This window comes from Octopus bimaculoides, chromosome 14 (genome assembly GCF_001194135.2).
Source record: "Octopus bimaculoides isolate UCB-OBI-ISO-001 chromosome 14, ASM119413v2, whole genome shotgun sequence".
NCBI lineage: Eukaryota > Metazoa > Mollusca > Cephalopoda > Octopoda > Octopodidae > Octopus > Octopus bimaculoides.
The window spans coordinates 21,212,379-21,234,474 of NC_068994.1; the positions used below are offsets into that span (position 1 = coordinate 21,212,379).

A 22,096-nucleotide genomic window follows, 5' to 3' on the forward strand; every position below is an offset into this window, starting at 1 on the left:
AAAAAAAAAAAAAAAATTCTGCGGGTAGGGAGAGGAGCTTCAAAAAGTTCACACGAGTCGGATTTGTTTCAGAAAAATGGATATAGCGTACACTTGAGTGAAATTCCTCTCCTCTCTATTATATATACATACATACGAACGTAGTAGATAACAGCTAGCCTTTGGCCGCATTTTTGAACCCTGTTGTGTCCACTATGATTGTTTGGTATTGGCCCAATCTGTCGCTTGCTCTATCGCGTGCCAATATGCAACCCAACCAATCGCAGCCTTCAAATAAGATCACTGTGACAGCCTGTTTTCTACAACAGCTCCTTATAAAAAACCTAACTTTTCCTCGTCTCGACGTCATTCGGTTCCAGACATTTTAAGGTTTGGCCACTGACCACACAAGACACCGCCAGTTCCAGCGACAACACAACAGCAGCCACGTGGAGACTCATCAACTTCATCCAACAGCATTATAGCGACCTCCATTCGTCCTAACGTCAACATCTCTCTACGTACACAACTCAACAAGCAACTCACCCAGGTTATAACACTGCACTGTTCGTGAACTACTTCACCATGGATCAACAGCGAATATACAACCTGCGAGAACTCCTGTACCAAGTGACCCAGGCAGCAGCGTCACAGCCACAACTTCACGTACGACATGTACCGCAACCGGCTCTGCATCATCGCCGCAACTTCTTGATACAGTATTTCAACTATCGCGTACAATTGACTACGAACTGATGTTTATCATTCTTGTGTCTCTGAACTTACTCCTCACTTCGATGGCTACAGACTCTTTCACTGTTATCTTCGTCGCCATCCTTGTATGTTCTTAACGTGCATACATCTATGCCTACATACACACGCATACATCTTATTCTTATGATAGCCTTTCTATTATTCTGTATATATGACGCACACACAATCACACATGTTAAAATATCAATAAATATTCTCTTAAACATTCTACCCGGTTGTGTTTCTTATTTCTCTCTGGCACATATATGCAGTGTTCTATTTATATTAATTGTATCAACCGTGTGATGTACTAAGGAGTCATTATCATCACCTCGCTTCGCACGGACATCACTAACCGGCGACCCGTTCCAGATCCTTGAAACTACAAAACAATTATAATGGGAAAAGGAGATACTTCACAGGTATCCAACACAGGTATCCAAACCTTCAATTCCATTATATGGATATATTTTTATGAAATTTTCTACAAATACATTTCAGAGCGTATAGATTGCAATTATATTGGATTTCAATATTTAAAAAATGTTGAACATGTATACTGACACACATTACAATTTATTTTGTAGATATATGTGTCAGTATGTATGTGTACGTGTTCACCATTTTTTTTCTTCTTCTTTTCATATAAAATTCTGATATAATCGTAACCTACATACTCTAAAAGGTATTTGTGAAAAATTTCATTAAAAAGTATTTATTTTTCTGAAAGTTGTGAGGAAACAAAGCTGACTCGTGTGAATTTTCCGAAACACCTCTTCCTACTCATGGAAAAATGTCTTTTCACTACAAATTCCGATATCATCGGAATCGCCACCATCTGAAGCGTATTGAAAATTTCATAAAAACACATCCATCTTTCTGAAAATTATGAGAAAAGTTGGGATGGCACATTTGTGTAGGTATGCCGACCACATCAAACCCACTTGGCTTTCATACCTCTCTCCCCTTTCCTCCACCCGCCTCTCGTCTGCTAGTGACTTCTTCAGCTCTCTTTATTACTGAGATTTCCTGATCTCAGTTGGATTTAGAAATTCTGTTAAAATTGTTCAGAATTTGTGCAGCACTCCCAGATCTTAACGCCCTAAGCGATCGCTTTGTTTACCTAGTGTGTAACGCCAGCTCTGCACTCAACTAAAAGTGTTTATCGGTGATTTCATGCGGGAAAATTTTTGAATGTATGTATGACTTTGGTATAAGAGACAAAAAAAAATACGACGGGTCCAGAATGGAAGTTTTGTTGACGTAGAAGTTACGAAAGACTTTCCTATAGTTGTCCAAAGTTCGCTGAAGTTACGTTCCAATTTTATAGTATGCTAACAGCTTTTGGGCACTTAATCATTTTAGCGTGGATTTTTTTTAAAAATACAACTTTTTATCATGATATTTAGAAAATGGTCTTCAAATTCCTGTTTTAAACTTCAAAGATTCAGAAGAGGCAGGTTTTAAATCAAAAACTACTTCAGAACGGGATTTTAAACCACTTGCTTAAAAAATATACTTCGTTTGCATTTGATGCATACATTTTGCCAGCATTTGAAAGCATTAGTTTCACTTAAAAATACGACTGTTCCAGTTTCAATTTATTAAGACATAGCGTAGATTCGAACCTGAATCTGCCAATTTCTTAACATTGCAACAACACTTTTCTCACAGAAAAGCAATTGTGACAGCAGTTACAATGAACACATGGCCCTCGCTAAGCCGATTTATATCTTTGTCACTTGACCCTTCTAAGCTCTAATATGCAGTGGAGAGTTGAATTGAGACAACAGTCGACCCCCAAAGAATGTCTTTTGTTTTCTGCAATATACCTATTTTTCTATCTACTTTTGTATAGTTATAAATGCGAGAACTCTGTAAACCAAAGTCAGTGAGAACCGAGTTGGTCGACCGGCTGAACGAAACACCGACTCTGAAAAGGCACAAGGGGACAACTATGGTAACTCACCAACGAAGCAGTTGTTTCGTCCCACCACTCGCACCTTCACTAGCGCACTTTCTTTTTTCCTGCTGCTAGAATGACGAGAATATAAACACAAACTATACAAGGAAAATCTACGATATTTCTTTTTACCTCGCATGCTTTACGAATTACATTATAACAACCCGTCGTGGTTTGGCTATATACAAAGTAATGGTAGATAAACGTTTGTTTATAACTTTGATCACTGTTCTTCTTTCATCTTGCACATCTGCAACGTCAACACCCATTACAATTGGTAACTGCTAACAATCAACATACATCATTATATTTACCGTTAAAACTGGCAACCGCCGACTCCAACACATATCCTAAAATATATCGTTACACACATAAAAACATCCCTACGCGCGTTTCCACAAAATGCATGTTTTTTGCGATCATAATTCGCATCCTTAGGATGATTACAATACAGTTGGTAATATCCATGAATATTATGGTGGGTTTTTATTCATGCATTTATTTCTTCAGGCGATGATTTGTTCCGCCCAAGTAGCACTGACAGCAGTAGATATATGACTACCTTGTTACTTTTGCTGTCGCGAATGTAGTAAAGCTAATAAACCCCTTGGAAACCCGTAACTAATGACGCTATTGTCCACAAAATGCGATATATATAAATTCAGATGAATATGGTACTTAAGTTGAGGCACTACAATTTAGTACGGTATTATCCATACAATTTCAAAGTAAGGTGATTAAAATCAAATAAGCAACAAAGATATCGTCTGGATATCCTTGTTGCTTATTTTGATAGATATATGTATATATATATATAACACATGCGCACTCTCACAAATACGAAACTGAGGGATATATATCTATATATATATATAATACTCAGAGAATATCTGAAGTGCTACATATATGTGCATGTTCTGTGCAAATTAATAGATATATTATATTCTATATTTTTATGGACAGTGAATATGACCTTTGAAAAGTCAAAACCAAGTCACATTTGCATTAAAAACTAAGATGTCGGCTGCGGTATTATTATGTCGTCGTACTCCACTATGTTGCAGAAAATACATTCTAAATTTTGGAAAAAATCAAACACAAATAAATTTCACAGGGAGAACAGTTATTTCTCACTACGAGAACATACCTAAAGTAAATATTTTTCATAAACAAACTCCATCTCAGCTTCTGGTAAGTTATATTTTTTCGTAATCTCACTGGACATGCTAAAGGTTTTAGGCGCTCACCTCGAATTCCTGTACTTATTTTATTGATTTATATTTATCTAATGCGTAAGCACTTTTTTTTTTTGACAAACCACTGGGTGTTTTTTTTAATTTTTAAACATCGGTAAATATAAACATACATATACGACGGGCATTAACAGTTCACGTCAACCAGATTCTTACAGGGTATTGTCAATTAGAGGATACAAAAGAGAACATCGTGCATTAACTTAATTGTACCTCTGTGATTGCGTATAAAATATATTTCGGCGATCTTTCGATTCGCGGATATGTAAGTGCAAGAATTAAAATGAGACCTAAAGCACTAAGGTCAATTAAATTCGTTTATAGTGTGATTTTGTAATCATTGCTTACACACCGGTTGCTCAGTTGGTTCTGTGTGTAAATGATTACTTTAAGTTATATACAAAATTAACCTTGTTATCTTGAACCACCGAAACGAATAAATGCTTACTAGTATGGTATAATTGGAAATTACTGCTTTCATTCTCAACAATTTCGTTTACATAACCTAAACTGTTCGCAAATTTTATTTATTTTCTTCAATAAATCATAATTACTTAATTTGTGTTACTCTTGCTTTTTTGTCAATATTTTACATAATATATTTGCGAGGTGTTATGACAAAAATTCGGAATATAGTTGACAAATACAGTAGAAATATACAAATGTGACTCATATTTCCCTTTTCTTATAACATTGAATACTTCGTGTAATTGTAAGAAATTATGTAACTTTAGAGGAAGTTATATAACTTGAAATTGTATGACTTGAGATGAAGTTGTATAACTTGAAATGATACGCTATGTATGTTGTTTAAGAATAATAAATGTGCAGGTGTGACTCGTTAAGAAACTTTATTTGCTACCACATGATTTGGGGGTTCAGTGTGCGGCACATTGAGAAAGTGTCTCCTGCTATAGCCCCAGACCGGTCAATGCCTTGTGAGTGAACTTGGTAGGCAGAAAATGTAGTAGCCCATCGTTTGTGTGTTCATGCGTAACGGGTTAGAGGCGGAGGTTTGGATCAGGACGCCACATAAGTTGAATTTACTCCGTTTTGAAAGGGAATTTTTCCGATTTTTCTTTTTACCACAGCCTTCGAAATGATGGGGGCGAAGCTTTTCGTGAAAAGAAAATTTATAATTTTTTTATCCCACCTCCTCTTCTCGTCCCATCCGGACTGATTTTGGCCTTTTTTTCTCTCATTACGCACTTAAAAGCAATGGGAGAAGCCTTTTCGGTAAGAGTAAAAAAAATTTTGGGTAATTTTTCAGATTAATACCCGCACGATTACCCAACCCTAACCCTAAAACCGTAACCCTGATCCTAACCCTAAAACCCTAATCCTGACCCTAAAATCCTAACCCTAACGCCCTAGTGAAAATCGTGCGGGTGTTAATCTGAAAAATTACCAAATTTTGAAAATATTTTCAGGAGAAAAGGTGTGTGATTTAAGGAAGCTATTATTTCTAGCACATCCTACGACCATTTTGTACCTTCCGCGTTTCTTCCTCCACCCCTCGGCACCAAGCGAGTCTCTGTGTTTTTGTGTAAGAAAAGACATATTTATATACAGAAAAGTATATATTATGAAAAAAAAAAAAAAAAAATTGAAAATTTATGATCCTGTCCTCCATTTGTTTTATTTTATAATTTTAAAATATTGGAGGGCCTGAAAAAGTCATTGCTGAGATTTTTCCACAATGATTTTTAAAAAAAAGATAATTTATTTTTATAGCATACTTTTTTGTTAGTAAATATGTTTTTTCTTACAAACGGACTTACTTGGTGCAAGGGGAAGGGATTAAAAATTTAAATTACAAATTTATTCTTGTTGCTTAAATCCTATCAATGGACCACCATTCCATACAGCTTGTTCATGTTGAAAAATATTGAAAAATATCAATACATGTCAGTGACAAAGAGATGAGGAAGGTTGAAGGATGTGCTAGAAACAATAGCTAAATCTACCTTAAATCACACACCTTTTCTGCAAAAAATATTTTCAAAAGTTTTTTTTTTTTACCAAAAAGGCTTCTACCATCGTTTTTAAGTGTGTAAGTGCCAAAAAACTGGCCAAAATCGGTTTGGGTGGAGAGGAGGCGGAGGGGCTGAAAAAAAAAATCAGAAATTTTCCTGCCATCATTTCACAGGCTGTGGTGAAAAAATACCCCTCAAAAAGAGGAAAATCCAACTTATGTGGGCGTCCTGATCTGAAACTCTGTCTGTTACAGATAGGTGTAATGGATACATTGATTATTAGTATTAATAGTAGATTAATTAAAATTTCATGGGACTGTGTGCACCAAATGAATTAACAGAAAGAAAAAAGTAGATTCTTACAGATTTTATTTAGCTGTCACATTTCAACAATGTACAGTTACTGTAGTAGTCAGCTGTTTTACAGTGGTAAGCAGATGTTAATAACAAATTGGATGACAGTTATGGACAGCAGCCATATACCCATGGTCAAGTGCCTGGTAAAAGAGAGATGTTTCTCCAGCAAGGTGCCAGGTGAAAGACAGAGAAGTCTGTTAACTCTGCCAATTGCCGTGTAACAGAGACAAGCTCCTCCTGCAAGATGCCAGGTGAAAAGTGAGACAGAATTCTGTTTGGATTCTGTATTTATACATTTTTGAAAGCCGGAAGTAGGTTGGGAGAACAAAAGATGATGTTTATCTGTGCTGGAGAGAGGGTGGGAGCCATCAGGAGGAGCTGTAAAGTGATAAAATCAGTGGTAATGAAGTCTCAAGGTGGACGCTCAAAGTATGAGGTGGGTGGGAATGAATGGAGCAGAAGAACCAGGAATGGGTCGATGGAGTTTGTAGGATCGTATTGGGGGTTGAGAGATGGGGAAATGGGTGACCACTGATGTGAGAGTTAAGAGGGAATGGGGTAGGGGGATAGGGGATGACTAACAGAGCAGAGCAGTAGAATAGTAATGATGAGACAATAGTTGGAAGGACAAGAAATATGGCATGATGTTGGGTAGGTTGTAGGAGTGGATGGGAAAGAAGCAAGCATAGTGCATGCAGAGGGTAAGAGACATGGTGATAGGGAGAGAATTTGGTGGCGTGGAGTGTGATCAAGGAATGTGTGGATGGAGAGAATTGTATTTATGGATGAATGAATGGATAACAAGCGAAATGATATCGAGGAAGTGCTGCAATTAGGGAGGTGATGGGTGGCCTGAAGAGGAAGGGAATTGAGTGAAGAACCCTGTTGACAGATATACATGGACATACAGTTCCACCAGAACTTGCCAAGGTGGGTGAGTTTTTCTCAAGAGCCACATATCCCCAATTACTACAGCCCTTTGTCATCTCCTCTGTTGGCTACAAGGTCCTGAGATCAGCTTTTTCCACTTCGTCTCATGTCTTTTGGGGCCTCTTTCTTCCACAAGCTCCATCCATATTAAGTGATCTTCATACAACTGTCCTCATCCAAATACATCACATGTACATACCAACACAGTCTTTTTTCTCAGCACATTTGTACTGTCTTTCATGCACACTTATGTTGCACATCCAACAGAGCGTGGTTGTCTCATTTCTTTCCAATTTTTTCAAATACTCTGCATTCAAGGCCCACGTCTCACTACCATGCAGCATTGCATTTCTAGCATGAGTGTCTAAGTGTCATACGGTCTACCCTTCATTTTAATAAAAAAATAACTTCATTGTTAGCAACAGTAGTAGTTTCCTGAACTTTCTCCAATATGTTTTTACTTTGGTTACTATACTTTCAGAGCAACCACCTCCCTTGCTATAATTACATCTCCTGGGTAGCAAAAGCTGATAACTATTTCAAGTGAGGCATCTGGGAATTTAACAGAAACTGTTTCTGGTGTGCTTATAGTACTTACTGCTCCAGTGCATCTACCACATACAAAGCTTATGTTCTCTGATAGTCAGTCTGTGGTTCCACTACACTTTTTGTATGTCCATATCTTACATTAAGTACAACATATGAAGTTTATACTGACTCCTTTCTGCATATTAAGCTTGGCCTTTTCCCTGTAGGTAACAGAAAATTTATTGTGGATGGCTTCCAGATCATTTTAGAAAGCAACTATTTTATAATCAGTAACACAGAACAAAACTCACTCCATTATAGACCAACTTAGTTATGGAATACATTGAATGGAAAATCTATGAACAATTCTCACAAATATATGGAGATGAATTCAGGTCTCGTCAACAACATAAACCTTTGCATTCAACTTGCTATGAAGTGCAGTAACAATAAACTTTTAGATATACCAGTAAAAATAGAAACTGCACAGACATATACTTTAAATCCGCCTACTCATGACAACATATAGAAAATTGTGAGTGATAGGTCTTCCCATTCTATCACTGTAGCAATCTTCAACAAAACAATATAGAAGTATATTTTAACAACAGAAACATAGTGCTTTGAACTTTAGTTAGCATGCATCACTGACTTATATTTGCATATCTTGAAATAAAAAGTAAATTCTAATTACAGAGTAAACCCTTTTTGTGTAAAATAAGCATTTTGGTAAAAAATACACTGTTACTTTATATTTCTGTCTGAGATTTAAATTAAATGTCCTTCTTCTCAGAATAAAAACAAGCTACTTTGTATGAGTAAAAATATAACTTTCTGAAAATAATAATGGTATGTCTTTATGGAATAATGGTATGTCACTGGATGGAACCTTGGATGAGTATTTTCTACTATAGCCTTGGATCAACCAAAGCCTTGTGAGTGGATTTGGTAGATGGAAATTGAAATAAGCCTGCTGCACGCGTGTGTCTTTGCATCTGTGTTTGTCCCTAATCACCATTTGACTGTTGGTGTGTTAAGGTTCCTGTAACTTAGCAGTTCAGCAAAAAAGGCCAATAGAACAATGCTCCAGTGTGGCCACAGTCTTATGACTGAAACAAGTAAAGGAAGATATGATACTTTCTGCTTCAAAGAAAACTATTTTTCCTGTTTCTACCAAGTACTGCCAAAAGTTATTTTACTTTCATTCACTATACCAATCTCTGTCAAGTTTAGTAGTTTCACTTTGTAGTTCATCATCATCATCATCATCGTTTAACATCCGCTTTCCATGCTAGCATGGGTTGGACGATTTGACTGAGGACTGGTGAAACCAGATGGCTACACCAGGCTCCAATCTGATTTGGCAGAGTTTCTACAGCTGGATGCCCTTCCTAACGCCAACCACTCCGAGAGTGTAGTGGGTGCTTTTACGTGCCACCGGCACGAAAGCCAGTCAGGCGGTACTGGCAACGGCCACGCTCAAGATGGTGTATTTTATGTGCCACTCGCACAAGAGCCAGTCCAGGGGCGCTGGCAACGATCTCACTCGAAAGTCCTTACACATGCTATGGGCACAAGTGCCAGAAAGGCGACGCTGGGCACAGGTGCCATCCCGATTTCGCTTTCGCTTGCCCCAATAAGTCTTCGCAAGCTGAGTTTCGTGTCCAATGAAGGAGACTACGTTGGCATGGGTGCCAGTCGTCGAATTTAACAAAAGATTATCTTAACCCATTACCATTTAAACCAGCCATCTTTGGCCCAAATGTTCTATCTATTTTATGTTCAAACCAGCCAGATCCAGTCTCTCACAACTACCCTACAAAGTCATTCTAAAAATATGCAATCACATCATTGAAATTTCAAAGCTATGTGATAAATGCATGACAAATTTAAAACAATATGAATGAAAAAGTATTACATTTGATAGAGTAATCTGAATGCTAAAGGGTTCAACTTTAAAGTCAACTTCCATATCACCTTAAATCAAATAGGCCTATAATTAAATTCCAGCTCTAACTAGCTCGTTTAATCAGACATGTAAATCTACAATATTATCCAATTTGCTCCTCTTTGAAGATCTAGTGGCAAAATTTTCTTTCAGAGCCCTCTCCTCCTAATTATGTAACTCCAACTCTTGCATAATGGTGTTAACGTTTGCTTAATTATTTTCAAACGTGTTGAATATTGCATTTTTAAAAATCTTTTATCAGTTATATTCAAAACAAATCAAAATAAATATTTGGAGATTGGAAAAAAAGAAGAAAAAAATTTCAGCCAAGGGAAATAATTCTAATACACCAATGCGAGGGAAATTTTTCTGGGTTATGTTGAAGAAGCTAATGATTCAAGACCGTTTCGACCCTCTTTATGAAAAAAAAAAAAAACTAGTTAGGTTAAGGGTGAAAATGTTAACATTTAATAGATGTTAATTAAAATTACACCTATAATGAAAAGAAAGATCATTAACATGAAGAATTGTCAAGGAAGGCAGGGGAGACAACTCTGAAATGCAAATTAAAGATTTAATGGAAGCTGTTAGTGTTGAGTGAGTCTTCAGCTTGGTAGCTCATAACATGTTTTTCATACCTTCAAGACAGCATAGTCTTACTCTCATAGATTTTGCATGAAAAACATTTATTGATCTAGCAATTAAAAATAGTGACTGACAGATTGAAATATTTTCTATGCATTTCTCTACCAAAGTTTTTTATTTAATTTTTTTAATGTCAACAAAGAGTTTGAAAATTCAGTAATTTCACTTATTTGTACCTCATTTACTATTTGAAAGAATTAATTTTCTTCTGTTACCATTGACAAAATTTTAAAAATTTAATTTACCTCATAAAAATATATGTTCTATAGTATCTCATGAAAGTATGTTTTCATTTTACTTCTTAAAACAAAGACAAAAAATAATCTCCACCTGCTAAAACTCAAGAAATTCGGAAATTAAATGGCTGTGTAAAGGCTCTCTCATTATTTTTACATTAACATAAACTTGATTGTTCAACTAACTTTGTAATATTTAAAGTTACGCTCTTAAATAAATATTCTTTTATGACAAAGTATTATTTACCATGATAAAGTTATTTCTAATATGTTCATCTCTATTTTCTTATACTGTGACAGCTTTAAAGTCACAATCTCTTTTTGAAGTTTTTCCAATATTAACATTAGCTCTTTGATTATTTGTCTTTGCTCTTAAACTTTGGCAAAAACAAATCTTGTACCTATTTAATTTTCATATTTTATACATTTTATCAAACTTAAAAATAACAGTACTACAGTATAAACAGGATAATATGATTTCATAGATTGAGATTAAATCTATTTATAAAGTAGTACAGCAGAAATTTTCTTACTCTAGAGTGATAACATTGTCAAAACATACCCATTCTTCAGAAAAACTTATGAAATCATGCTTCAAGCTAAGGTAGTTTCAACAAGTTTTCCAAAGTGAAGGAAGAGAAAGGGGACAGTAAAATCTATCTTCAAGATACTTGCAAGTATCTTAAGTCACAATCCAAGTTATTGCACAGTTTTTAACATGAAAAGCCACTGAATAATTAAACAAACATATACCTCAATAATTATTCTCAGAAAAAGATAAATATACTTCTGAAAAGTGAATATTTTCATATAAACTGAAGTCTTCGTAAAATAAACCATACAAAGAATCCACTATTAACTATTATTGATAATCTTATAATCTTTTTTTTTCACTAGTTCCAAGAACTGTATTCAAATTATTGCATTTGATTGGATCAGTTCCATTTTTTTTTATAAGAACCTTTTAGTGAATATAAATTGTCAGTGGATAATTCTGGTAATAGTAGTAGTAATGATAGTAAAGGTTGATAACAGTTGTATTAGTTACAGTAGTTGTAGTAATAGCACTGTGTTAGTAATTCATATATCATTAACTACATTATTCATCTATGTTACAGAGGAAGTGGTACCCATGGAACCCAAAAAACTCCAGAATTTTTGGCCAACGAGTTCAAAGCACTGTAGCTTCCCGGATTGAATCAAGCATGCCACTCAATGGACAGAAGATTGTTGGCAAATGGCTCTTTGGCTGTGCTGGAATGGTTTTTGGGGCCGTCATATTGGGTGGTGTAACACGGTGAGCATGTTGGTTATTGGCAGGTGGTAGGAATATTCCAACTTTAATGTTCTGCATGGTTGCTTTTTGGGAAATTCACTCAAAATTAAGAATTGAAGTTTCTCCTGTGTTTTGTACCCATCTGTCTCTTCTCTTTCTATATCACCACTGCCAATTATTCCCCTCCATTGTCCAGAGTTATTTGTTATTCACTTCTATAACCACCATTTCCCCAACTGAAGACTAAGCATACAAGTATTATTTAAGTATTAAATCTTTTTAAGATTCTAAAGTTAATTACTACAAACTAAAATAACAGTTAATATCTACATGCTAAAATTATGAATTAAATCTTTTAGTTATTAACTAGAACTTTAAAGTTACGACTAAAACACTCAAGTTGAAGGCAAACTTTGTTAAAATGATTAATTAAATGCTGAAAACATTTACAAAATGCTAAAATTAAAAACTTTCTGTTAAATGCTTTAAACACCAAAGTCGAGTGTATTTTATCCTTCCAGGGCATTTGAATGAATTCAACCATTGAAAGTTGCTTGTCTAATTACCTATTGACTTTTTTAATCTTTCATCTTTCACTTGTTTCAGTCATTTGAATGCGGCCATGCTGGAGCACAGCCATGAAAGGTTTTAGTTGAACAAATCGACCCCAGGACTTATTTTTTTAAGCCTAGTACTTATTCTGTCAGTCTCTTTTGCTGAGCCACTAAGTTACAGGGACATAAACGCACTAACACTGGTTGTCAAATGGTCGTGGGACCCAGACACAGACACACACATATACATATATATGTACGTACATACATACACACACACACACATATATATATATATATATGTATGTATGTATGTATGTATGTATGTATGTATGTATGTATTTTCACTTTGAGGATATTTAAACCTCTTATAGGGATAGTTTTATAGTTTTATCTAAGATATCGTGGTTTAATATATTATATTTTGAAGAGATATTTCTGCAATAGATATATTATAAAACATCAAATATTGTTAATAAGTTTGAAAAGGTAGAGAGTCAATGGATATAAATAAATTAATTAACATTGCCTCCAATTGTTTCACTTTACACCCAATTTAAATTACAAAGCATATAGAATAAGTATCCTGGGTGGAAGATCTTCAGGGCAAAATTGTAGGCAATATTAATTAATTAATAAATTAATTTATATCCATTGAATCTCTTCATTTACAAACTTATTAATTATATATATAAAATTAATGACAGGTTTCCTTCAGTTTCTCTCTACCAAATCCACTCACAAGGCTTTGATTGGCCTGAGGCTATAGTAGAAAACACCTGTCCAAGGTGCCATGCAGTGACACTGAACCTGGAACCATGTGGTTGTAAGCAAGCTTCTTAACACACACCTACACCTAGATTTCCATACAAAGTTTTTATACAAAGACATCTCTGGTATTTGACCCTTTTAAGTCAATTACTATCAATCTATCATACTGCCACGTTTGTGCTTTAGAGACGAAGCAGCTAACCCCTTTCATTGTCATCATATGTCCATGTTCTATAGAGGCATTGATTGGATAGTTTGACAGAATAAGTCCACATCATAATTCAATGTCTGCTTTGGCAGGATTTTTATGACTGGATGCTCTTCCTAATGCCAACCACTTTACAGCATTTATTTAGTTCTTTTTTCATGTCACCAGCACTGGTAAGGTTACTATGTAGCCTGCAAGACAGATTTCCATCAACTTAGTGACGCTATTGTTGAAAGGGAGGTAGCTTTATGCTTGGAGATGAAGTGTTAAACTGTGAGAGACAGGACCTGAACAGATTTCTTGCTGTAGAGCAGCTACATGGCTATCACTTTATAGTATAGAAGAGAGGATGAGAGTGGCTGGGGTGAAGCTGGAATGAGATAAAATTGTAGTGATGAGATGTTGAGCTGTAAACTCAAGATAGGAGGTGAGTAGAAGTAGAAGTGTGTGTCGAGGTTACAAGAGTATGGGAGAGTGAGAGGTGGTTAGAGACAGGGAATGGGTGAGAGGATGGATATAATAAATAAGTATTGAAGGGTGGTAAGTTGAGATGAGGAAGAATATGTGTCAACTGTAAAAATTGGGTAGGGTTGATGGGTAATCACTGATACATATGAGTTGGTGTAAATAGGGAAAAGGAAATGACTGAAATTCAGGTACTTTTTATAGAATTTTAAATAACATTCTTGTCCTTCAACATAGGCATCAGTAGGCTTCTATTAACTGTAATATCTTTTTGTGTGTATGTTTTGGTGACAAAATTTCCTTTGCCTATGAAGATAGTTTTCAATATGAGTGGGAAATTAAAGTGGCAAACTGGCAGAATCATTACCGTGCTGGATAAAATGCTTAATGGCATTTCTTCCAACTTTATGTTCTGAGTTCAAATTTCATACTTTTGGGATTTATAAAATTAGTACCAGTTCAGTGCTGGGGTCAATGTAATTGAGTTACCCACTCCCCTGAAATTGCTGCCTTGTGCTAAAATTTGAAGCCAATATAAATGGGAAATCCATTTTATAAAATATTCCTTGACTGAGCAGCTTGCTGTGTTAGCATCGATTTATTTTTGTGATTTTAATTGTAGTTGGCCAAAAATTTAAGGGAAGAAAAGTGAATATAACCAGACCAAAGACCAGAAATTGGAAGGAAATAATCTTATTTCAAATTAGAAAGCAGTTTCCATGAGCCTTTACAAGGCAGCCAAGACTGGTGGGAGGGAAAGAGGAAGATATCTTTAAACAGGAGATTGGTTAGAATGTTTGTCACAGAGTGACCTTTGCTGAAGGTACAGATTATGTCTATCGTCTAAATAGACTGTGGTGAGATTTGAATTCAGAATGCAAAGAACTGGACCCATAAGGCATCCAGTTTAATATTCTTATGGTTTGGCTAATCCACTTCTTTGGGTTAGTACTTTTTATCAACCCCACAAAAAGATGAAAGGCGAAGTTGACCTTAGCTGCTTTGAAAGCAAAGTGCATAGTTTCAGAACAGATAAGTCCTCTAACAATTCTTTTAATTTGCTTCCTGTTAACAAAGTTGTGTCTGGGGTGAGAAACAAATATGTAATGCACAATTAACACAATCCTATCTAATTAGCATTGGAAAAAATGTGTGTAAAGGTGAAATAAGTCTTATAGTTTCCTGAGCATTGGGATTTGGAACATTTAATATTGTAGAGAGTTATTTCACTATTCTCACAGCAGATTGAGTTAGTTATTTAAAAACTATATTATTATTAAATATGTTGTCCTATGGCAAGGAGCTGGTAGAAGCATTAGCACACCAGACAAAATGCTTTAAGTTCAAAGTTCAAATTCCACTGACCTCAGCTTTGTCTTTTATCCTTTCAGGATTGATAAAATGAATACCAGTCATATACTGGAGTTACTTTAATGGACTAGCCCTCTCTTCCAAGATTTTAGGCCTTGTGCCTGTAGTAGAAAGAATTATTAAATATGTTATCCTAATGATTTGGATTTGGTACATGTGATGTCAACCCTTTAGACAGTAAGGGCTTATTAAGTTTAGGCTGCTATAATACCATGTTCTTAGCTTTAAATGTATAATACTTTTATGGTCTCCTCATTAAGATACATAATATGTAGTTTAAAACAGATAAAGATTTAGTCGAGGGAAGTTATAACAACATTAAGCAGTCATGCCATTCTGTGGGGTTTTTTTGACATAGTGAAGATTTTACTTGACATATTTCAAAACAATTGCCACTTGTCTGTTTTGTTTTAAACTATACTATTAACGGTTTCAGTTTGACAGAGTCAGGTTTGTCAATGGTTGATTGGAAACTGTTGAAAGACATGAAACCACCTAGCAACCAAGAAGAATGGATTGCAGAGTTTGAGCGCTATAAGACCTTTCCTGAATACAAACAGTAAGTATTTGCTTAAAATTGCTTTCAAGTTTTGGCACAACGCTAGCAATTTTGAGGGAAGAGTAAGTTGATCACATCGATGCCAGTTCTCAACTGGTACTTATTTTATCGATCCCTAAAGCATAAAAGGCAAAGTCGACCTTGACAGAATTTGAACTGAGAACGTACACATGGACGAAATGCTGCCAAGAATTTTGCCCAGTGTGCTAACAATTTTACCAACTTACAGCCTTAAATACTTGCTTAATACTATTATGACAGCTATACCTATATTTATTCTTTACATTAAATTTAAATTACAATGAACGTAAACAAACAAATGAAGTTTGCTTTTTAGATGTCTTAGAAAGTTACAGAAGTGATTTTAAATTCTCAAACGCAGGATAATGCTAATAATATAGCCTGAACAGGATAAACTACCCAGGACATAACTCCCATCATTAATGTAATTTAATTATACATTTTTTGTTCATTTTTGCCATACACACACACACATTATATCTACAAAATATCTGTTTTGTTAGGGAAGAACAAATTTTCACTCCTAGATATTTTCTGTATTATTATCCATTCTGAATAAGCTGACAAAGTCATTAGCATGACAGGCAAAATGCTTAGTGGCATTTTGTCCATTGTTATGTTCTGCATTCAAATTTTACCAATGTCAACTTTACCTTTCATCCTTTTGGAATCTATAAAATAAGTATCAGTCAAGAGCTGGGATTGATGTAATTGACTAGCCCCCTCCCACGAACTTGCTGGCTGTGGACCTAAATTTGAAACCAAAATGTTTTGTGGCATTTTGTCTGGCTTTTCATTCTGAGTTCAAATTCTGCTGAGATTGACTTTGTTTTTCATACTTTTGGAATCAATAAAATACGAGGGTGGGCAGAAAAGTTCATTGGCTGACTATGGAATGATGCTAGAGCTATGAAATTTTGCTTGCATTAATTTCAATTCTTCTTAATTATAACTACATTGTTTCTTTCCAGTTAAACTCACACCTGTCTGTTCAAAGAAAATTTCAAATGTAATTAATAACAACTTCTCTTGAAAATGGACAAAATTTGGTGTTGTGGAGTTATCAAGTACCTGCAGAAAAAAGGATTTAGTCCCTAAGGACATTCATATTGACATACTAGCTACATTAGGGGATGACTTTTCAGTTTTATCAACAGGGCAAAAGTGGGCAACTGAATATAGAGAGTCTTGAAGAATATTGTGTTCATCATATGGTGATGGATGACAAGCAATTGATTATAAATCAAATAGCCAATCCTATTAGCATATCTAATGAGAGAGTTGAGAATATTCTGCATAATGGTTAACTTGGCAAGACAAAGGTTCCTGCTCAGTGGGTACCATGTCTTCTGACACCTAATCAAAAGTGCCCCAGGCCGATCACATCACAGGAACATCTGACATTTTTTCAGGTAGATCTAGCTGGTTTCTTTGAACATTTTCTAAGCCAGGATGAATATTGGCTTCAAAAGCAAAAAGACAATCCATGCAGTGGTAACACCTCTAGTCACCTGCTTCAAATAAGGTCCAAATCATTTCATCTGCAGGGAAGGCGATGGCTTCAGTTTTTTTAGGATGCAAAAGGCATTGTGTTTATTGGCTTATCTTCAAAAGGGCCACATCATCATTATTTTCTTTTATTTCTTGTCTTTTTCTCCTGTTTATTCTGATATTCAGCATTCTATCACCATCTACCCTTTTCAGGTTTTATTTCCATCCATTTTATATATCATCAATACTGGCCATTGCTAACCTATCAATTTTGGTTGTTATTTTCATTTATCTAACATTATATTAGTCTTTCTCTATAGTGTCAGCAACCAGAGAGAAATGACACTAACCGATTTCAAATTCATCTACTATATGGAGTATGCACATCGTATGTGGGGTCGTTTGACAGGCATGGTCTTCTTATTACCTGCTGCTTATTTCTGGAGGAAAGGTTGGCTGGCTGCTGGCATGAAACCTCATGTTTTGTTATTGTCTGGTCTCCTGGGTTTCCAGGTGAGTTCTTGTTTTTTTACTGAGGTTAATTATCATTTTTACCTTATTGGTAAACACTTTTGCTAACTAAAAATGTTCATACAATGTTCCATGGTTGTTTCTTCTCTGACAGATTCAGCTCTTTAAATGTGTTTGTAGCAATCCAATTTTTATTCAAACCTATTTCCAAACACATATAGAATTTCTCTTTAGATCTTCCACGAAACATTGCAGCCCTTCATTCAGATAGCTACCTTGCTCTCTATGTTGTTCGCTGTAACTTCCCATTGTCTAAGCTCCACATTAAAAAATATAATCAACTACAGGTGCAGGCTTGACTGTGTGGTTAAGAAGTTTGCTTTGTTACCATATGATTCTGGGTTTGACTGGTCTACCATCTTGAGCTTATCTTCCATTATAGCCCTTGAACATTGCCTTTTGAGTAGAATCTACTGACAGAAACTCTTAGAAGCCCATTGTGTGTGTGTGATTTCAAATATAAATTATACACTATACATTCACATTTTCAATAGTGTTTAAAAATATAGCCTATTATCATTTAAACATAACAGCATTTGTATAAATAATAATAGTTGTATTCATCTTTTGATATTCCAACATGGACTAAGAGCAGAACCAACTTGGCAGTAAAGCAGGCTAAGATGAATATAGTTTGTGATTATTCAAGATTCATAATGAAATAGCTTTTTTTAAATTTTACAATTAAAAGTATAAACTGCAGTGATTTAATTCCTGATAAAAATCCAGCAAAACATCTCTGATAAACACTGTATTTATACGCACATATACATAGATATGTTCACACGCACACTCACTCACTCATTCGCTCTCACTCTCTCTCTCTCTTTTGATATTCCATGTCTCTCTTTTCTCTATTTCATTTTTACTTGTTTCAGTCATTTGACTGCAGTCATGCTGGAGTATGGCCTTAAAGGTACTTTTAGTAAAAGAAATTCACCCCAGGACTTTTCTTTGTAAGCTCAGTACTCATTTTATCAGTTCTTTTGCTGAACTGCTAAGTTATGGGGATGTAAACACACCAACATTGGTTGTCAAGTGATGGGGGGGGAGAAGCGAAGACACGCACACATGCACACACACACACACACACTAGCAGGGTTAAAGAGACTAATGAAATTTAAAAACACTGTCTCAACTGCTAATTATACAGGTCTCAACTGCTAGTAGCTGAGATACCAACTTTCTACGTAACTCTGCAACCCATGCCAACATGGAACATAAACATTAAGTGAAATGTGAAAAGAAAGTTTTCAACTCATCTATGTATATAAAGTAAATATATGTAATTCAAAAACACTATTTGTGTAGCTTATTTTGTAACCAAAACACAGGTACAGATTATAAACAATGAAAGGCCAATTTTGGTGATTCATTTGACAGAGGTAGTAGAGAGCCAATCCGATGATAAATCTGACCTTGGATCTTGAAAGTTTGCATGAATCCTGGCTCAATTAAATCTCTTGTGGCTCCAAATGATGTCATCTGTAGTGCAGTGTTGTATTGCCTAATTTTGTTTTGGAAGTGCTTGGAATCTTGGTCAGTTGATGACAACAGTTTCTTCAATGGCTCTGGAGGTTGGGGGATTGCAGGGAGTTTAACCTTTCCGCCACTGCAGCACAGTGCAGGTGTCTCTCCAAACCACTTCCTTGCTTTACAATGTATGTACTCGGTTGTCATTGCACTAATGGAAACTCTAGTGTTATCTGCATAATGAACTGCTAGATCATAATTGAAATCTGCTTCATAGAAGTTGCTTCTCTGAGCTGTTGCAACTGCTCTTCATTTTGCGGTAGAGATCCTATTCCTTGTCAGCCATGCATACCTCTGTTCATCACTTCGAGATGCTCTGGTTTTTGCAGTGCACAGTCTGTTTGTTTCTTGGTATGCTTCCTTTTCTGCAGCTGTCTCCCTTTCCCTGGACATTCTTTTGGCTTACCTTGATATTGTAGACAAATTTGACACTTTCCTTCTAGGCATGGTTATATACATATACAGAAATACACAGGTGCAGAAGATAGTAAACAATGAAAATAACTGGGTAATGGAAATTATATTTCTTAATACAACGGGCAGAAAGTAAATAAGAAATTTTCATGGAAAATAGAGGATTGTATGGGTTGAAGCGAAATTTGTCACTTAGCGAACCAAAGAGCCAGTATCGAAGGAACCAGGAAAAAGAAGTTAACAACAGAAAAAGACAAAACCATTGCAAAAGTAAATAAGAAAATTTTGGGGAAAATTAACTAAGTGTACAGATTTAAGTAAAATTTTTGAAATTACTCCTGTCAGTAAGTTATAAGCTTACTTTTATGAGTAATTCCATCAACAACAAAAAAAAACCCCACAAAACATTGCAAAAGTAAATAAGAAATTTGTAGGCAATTTTAACGAACACACACACAAAAAACAGGATTTATATTTTAGATATATATATATATGATGGGCTTCTTTCAGTTTCTGCCTACCAAATCTACTCACAAGGTTTTGGTTGGTCCAAGGCTGTAGTAGAAGACACTTGCCCAAGGTTCCACAAAGTGGGACTGAACCCAAAACCATATAGTTGAGAAGTAAACTTCTTACCACACAGTCTTGCACACTTAATCCTTTCTGTTTCACATAATTGATCTCTTTCTACTCTGCATTCTCAAGTGATTCTTTTCTTTCGTGTGTTTTAGAGAATTTTATCTTGACTGTTTAACTGCCTTTTTTCATTAAGATATTTGATGCTTTTTCTTCTTTCCAGGGTTTCCTTGGTTGGTTCATGGTTAAGAGCGGCTTGGAAGAAGATATTGACATCCCTCGGGTCAGTCAGTACCGCCTTGCTGCACATCTAAGTTCAGCTTTTCTCCTTTATGTCATGTTCCTCTGGTCAGGTCTGTCCCACGTCAACAGCCAACAAATGGTATGTATAAAGTGAATGGTTTAATGCTCTTGAAAAATTTTCTTAATTTCCCTCTACAATTGTTATCTTGCATCATTGACTCAGAGAATATTTATAGTCAGCATACATCACCAGTTTGGTAGTTCCTAATTTTACCAAAAACTTTCACTCCTTTACTATTCACATATAGGTGTCATCCACAAGGAACTTGGAATACCCATATCTAACTTCCACTGCTTCCATGAACAGATAACTCAGAATCCTCTGTTGAAGACATATCAATCTCATTGTTGAGGACATAGCAATATTTCAATACCACAAAATATAATAACTATACACAAACATAAAATAGCTTTTCATAAAATACCCTTTACTTATGGATAACACAATTAAAGTCCTCCACATTACCACAAATGTTAAACCTCAAAATCACTGATAGGCTTTCATGGGTGACTTCACATACATAATTTGTCAAAACTAGAATTCCTCTTTAAAATCAGAAAATACTGTCACTTGTTTGATTTTCTACCAAACTCAAATGCAATTCACATATTTGGGAGCCTCTGTTAATATATGTAATTATCCTTGGATACATTTAAAAAAAGAGGTCATCCAGTTGATTGGCAAAAACTCACCAGCACTATCCTACCAGTGACTCAAGAGTACATTATTTTTCTCTCTATCTCTTCTACTATTATAAAAGCTCCTCAAAGCTACACGTCCACCCAAGCTCATTTGTATCGCCTTTCACTGACAAACTCTGCATTAAACGTTTTGTTTGTTCATCCACCAAGGACCTACAACTCACTTCTAATATACAGAAGTTCATGCTGAACATCAATTGCATTAAACACACCAGTTTGGAAGGGCTTGCAAAGAACTGCTTCTTTCCTGACAAAATAATGGGATATGCTATATGATAGTAATTATTAATAATAAAACAATTATAATCAATTCATATACAGTACAATAGTAAAACATTACAAGGACAGTAATATTGAAATATAAACAGATGTCTAGACACAGATACATGTGTGTGTGTGTATATGTCTAAGAGAAAGAAATTGTGCATGTGTTGTTGTTGGCACTCCATCGCTTACAACGTGAAGGGTTCCAGTTGATCCAATCAACGGAACAGCCTGCTCGTGAAATTAACGTGCAAGTGGTTGAGCACTCCACAGACACGTGTACCCTTAACGTAGTTCTCGGGGATATTCAGCGTGACACAGAGTGTGACAAGGCTGACCCTTTGAATTACAGGTACAACAGAAACAGGAAGTAAGAGTGAGAGAAAATTGTGGTGAAAGAGTACAACAGGGTTCACCACCATCCCCTGCTGGAGCCTTGTGGAGCTTTAGGTGTTTTCACTCAATAAACACTCACAACACCCGGTCTGG

General features: G+C 35.5%; 2 protein-coding genes across 2 annotated transcripts in view; one reads left to right on the plus strand and one right to left on the minus strand.

Moving 5' to 3' along the window:
• LOC106876127 (transmembrane protein 230) overlaps positions 1–3,092 on the minus strand; it is a 39,872-nt gene extending 36,780 nt beyond the window's left edge. Inside the window, exon 1 of the mRNA XM_014924542.2 lies at positions 3,010–3,092. The gene's annotated coding sequence lies outside the window, so the exon portion shown is untranslated. The remainder of the gene's footprint in view (positions 1–3,009) is intronic.
• Positions 3,093–3,553: 461 nt separating this feature from the next.
• The window catches only part of LOC106876136 (cytochrome c oxidase assembly protein COX15 homolog), a 27,550-nt gene continuing 9,007 nt past the window's right edge, over positions 3,554–22,096 (plus strand). Inside the window, exons 1-5 of the mRNA XM_014924557.2 lie at positions 3,554–3,886; positions 11,687–11,865; positions 15,650–15,772; positions 17,605–17,797; positions 20,562–20,720. Coding sequence (XP_014780043.1) covers positions 3,713–3,886; positions 11,687–11,865; positions 15,650–15,772; positions 17,605–17,797; positions 20,562–20,720 — 828 coding nt within the window. The 5' untranslated portion in view covers positions 3,554–3,712. The remainder of the gene's footprint in view (positions 3,887–11,686; positions 11,866–15,649; positions 15,773–17,604; positions 17,798–20,561; positions 20,721–22,096) is intronic.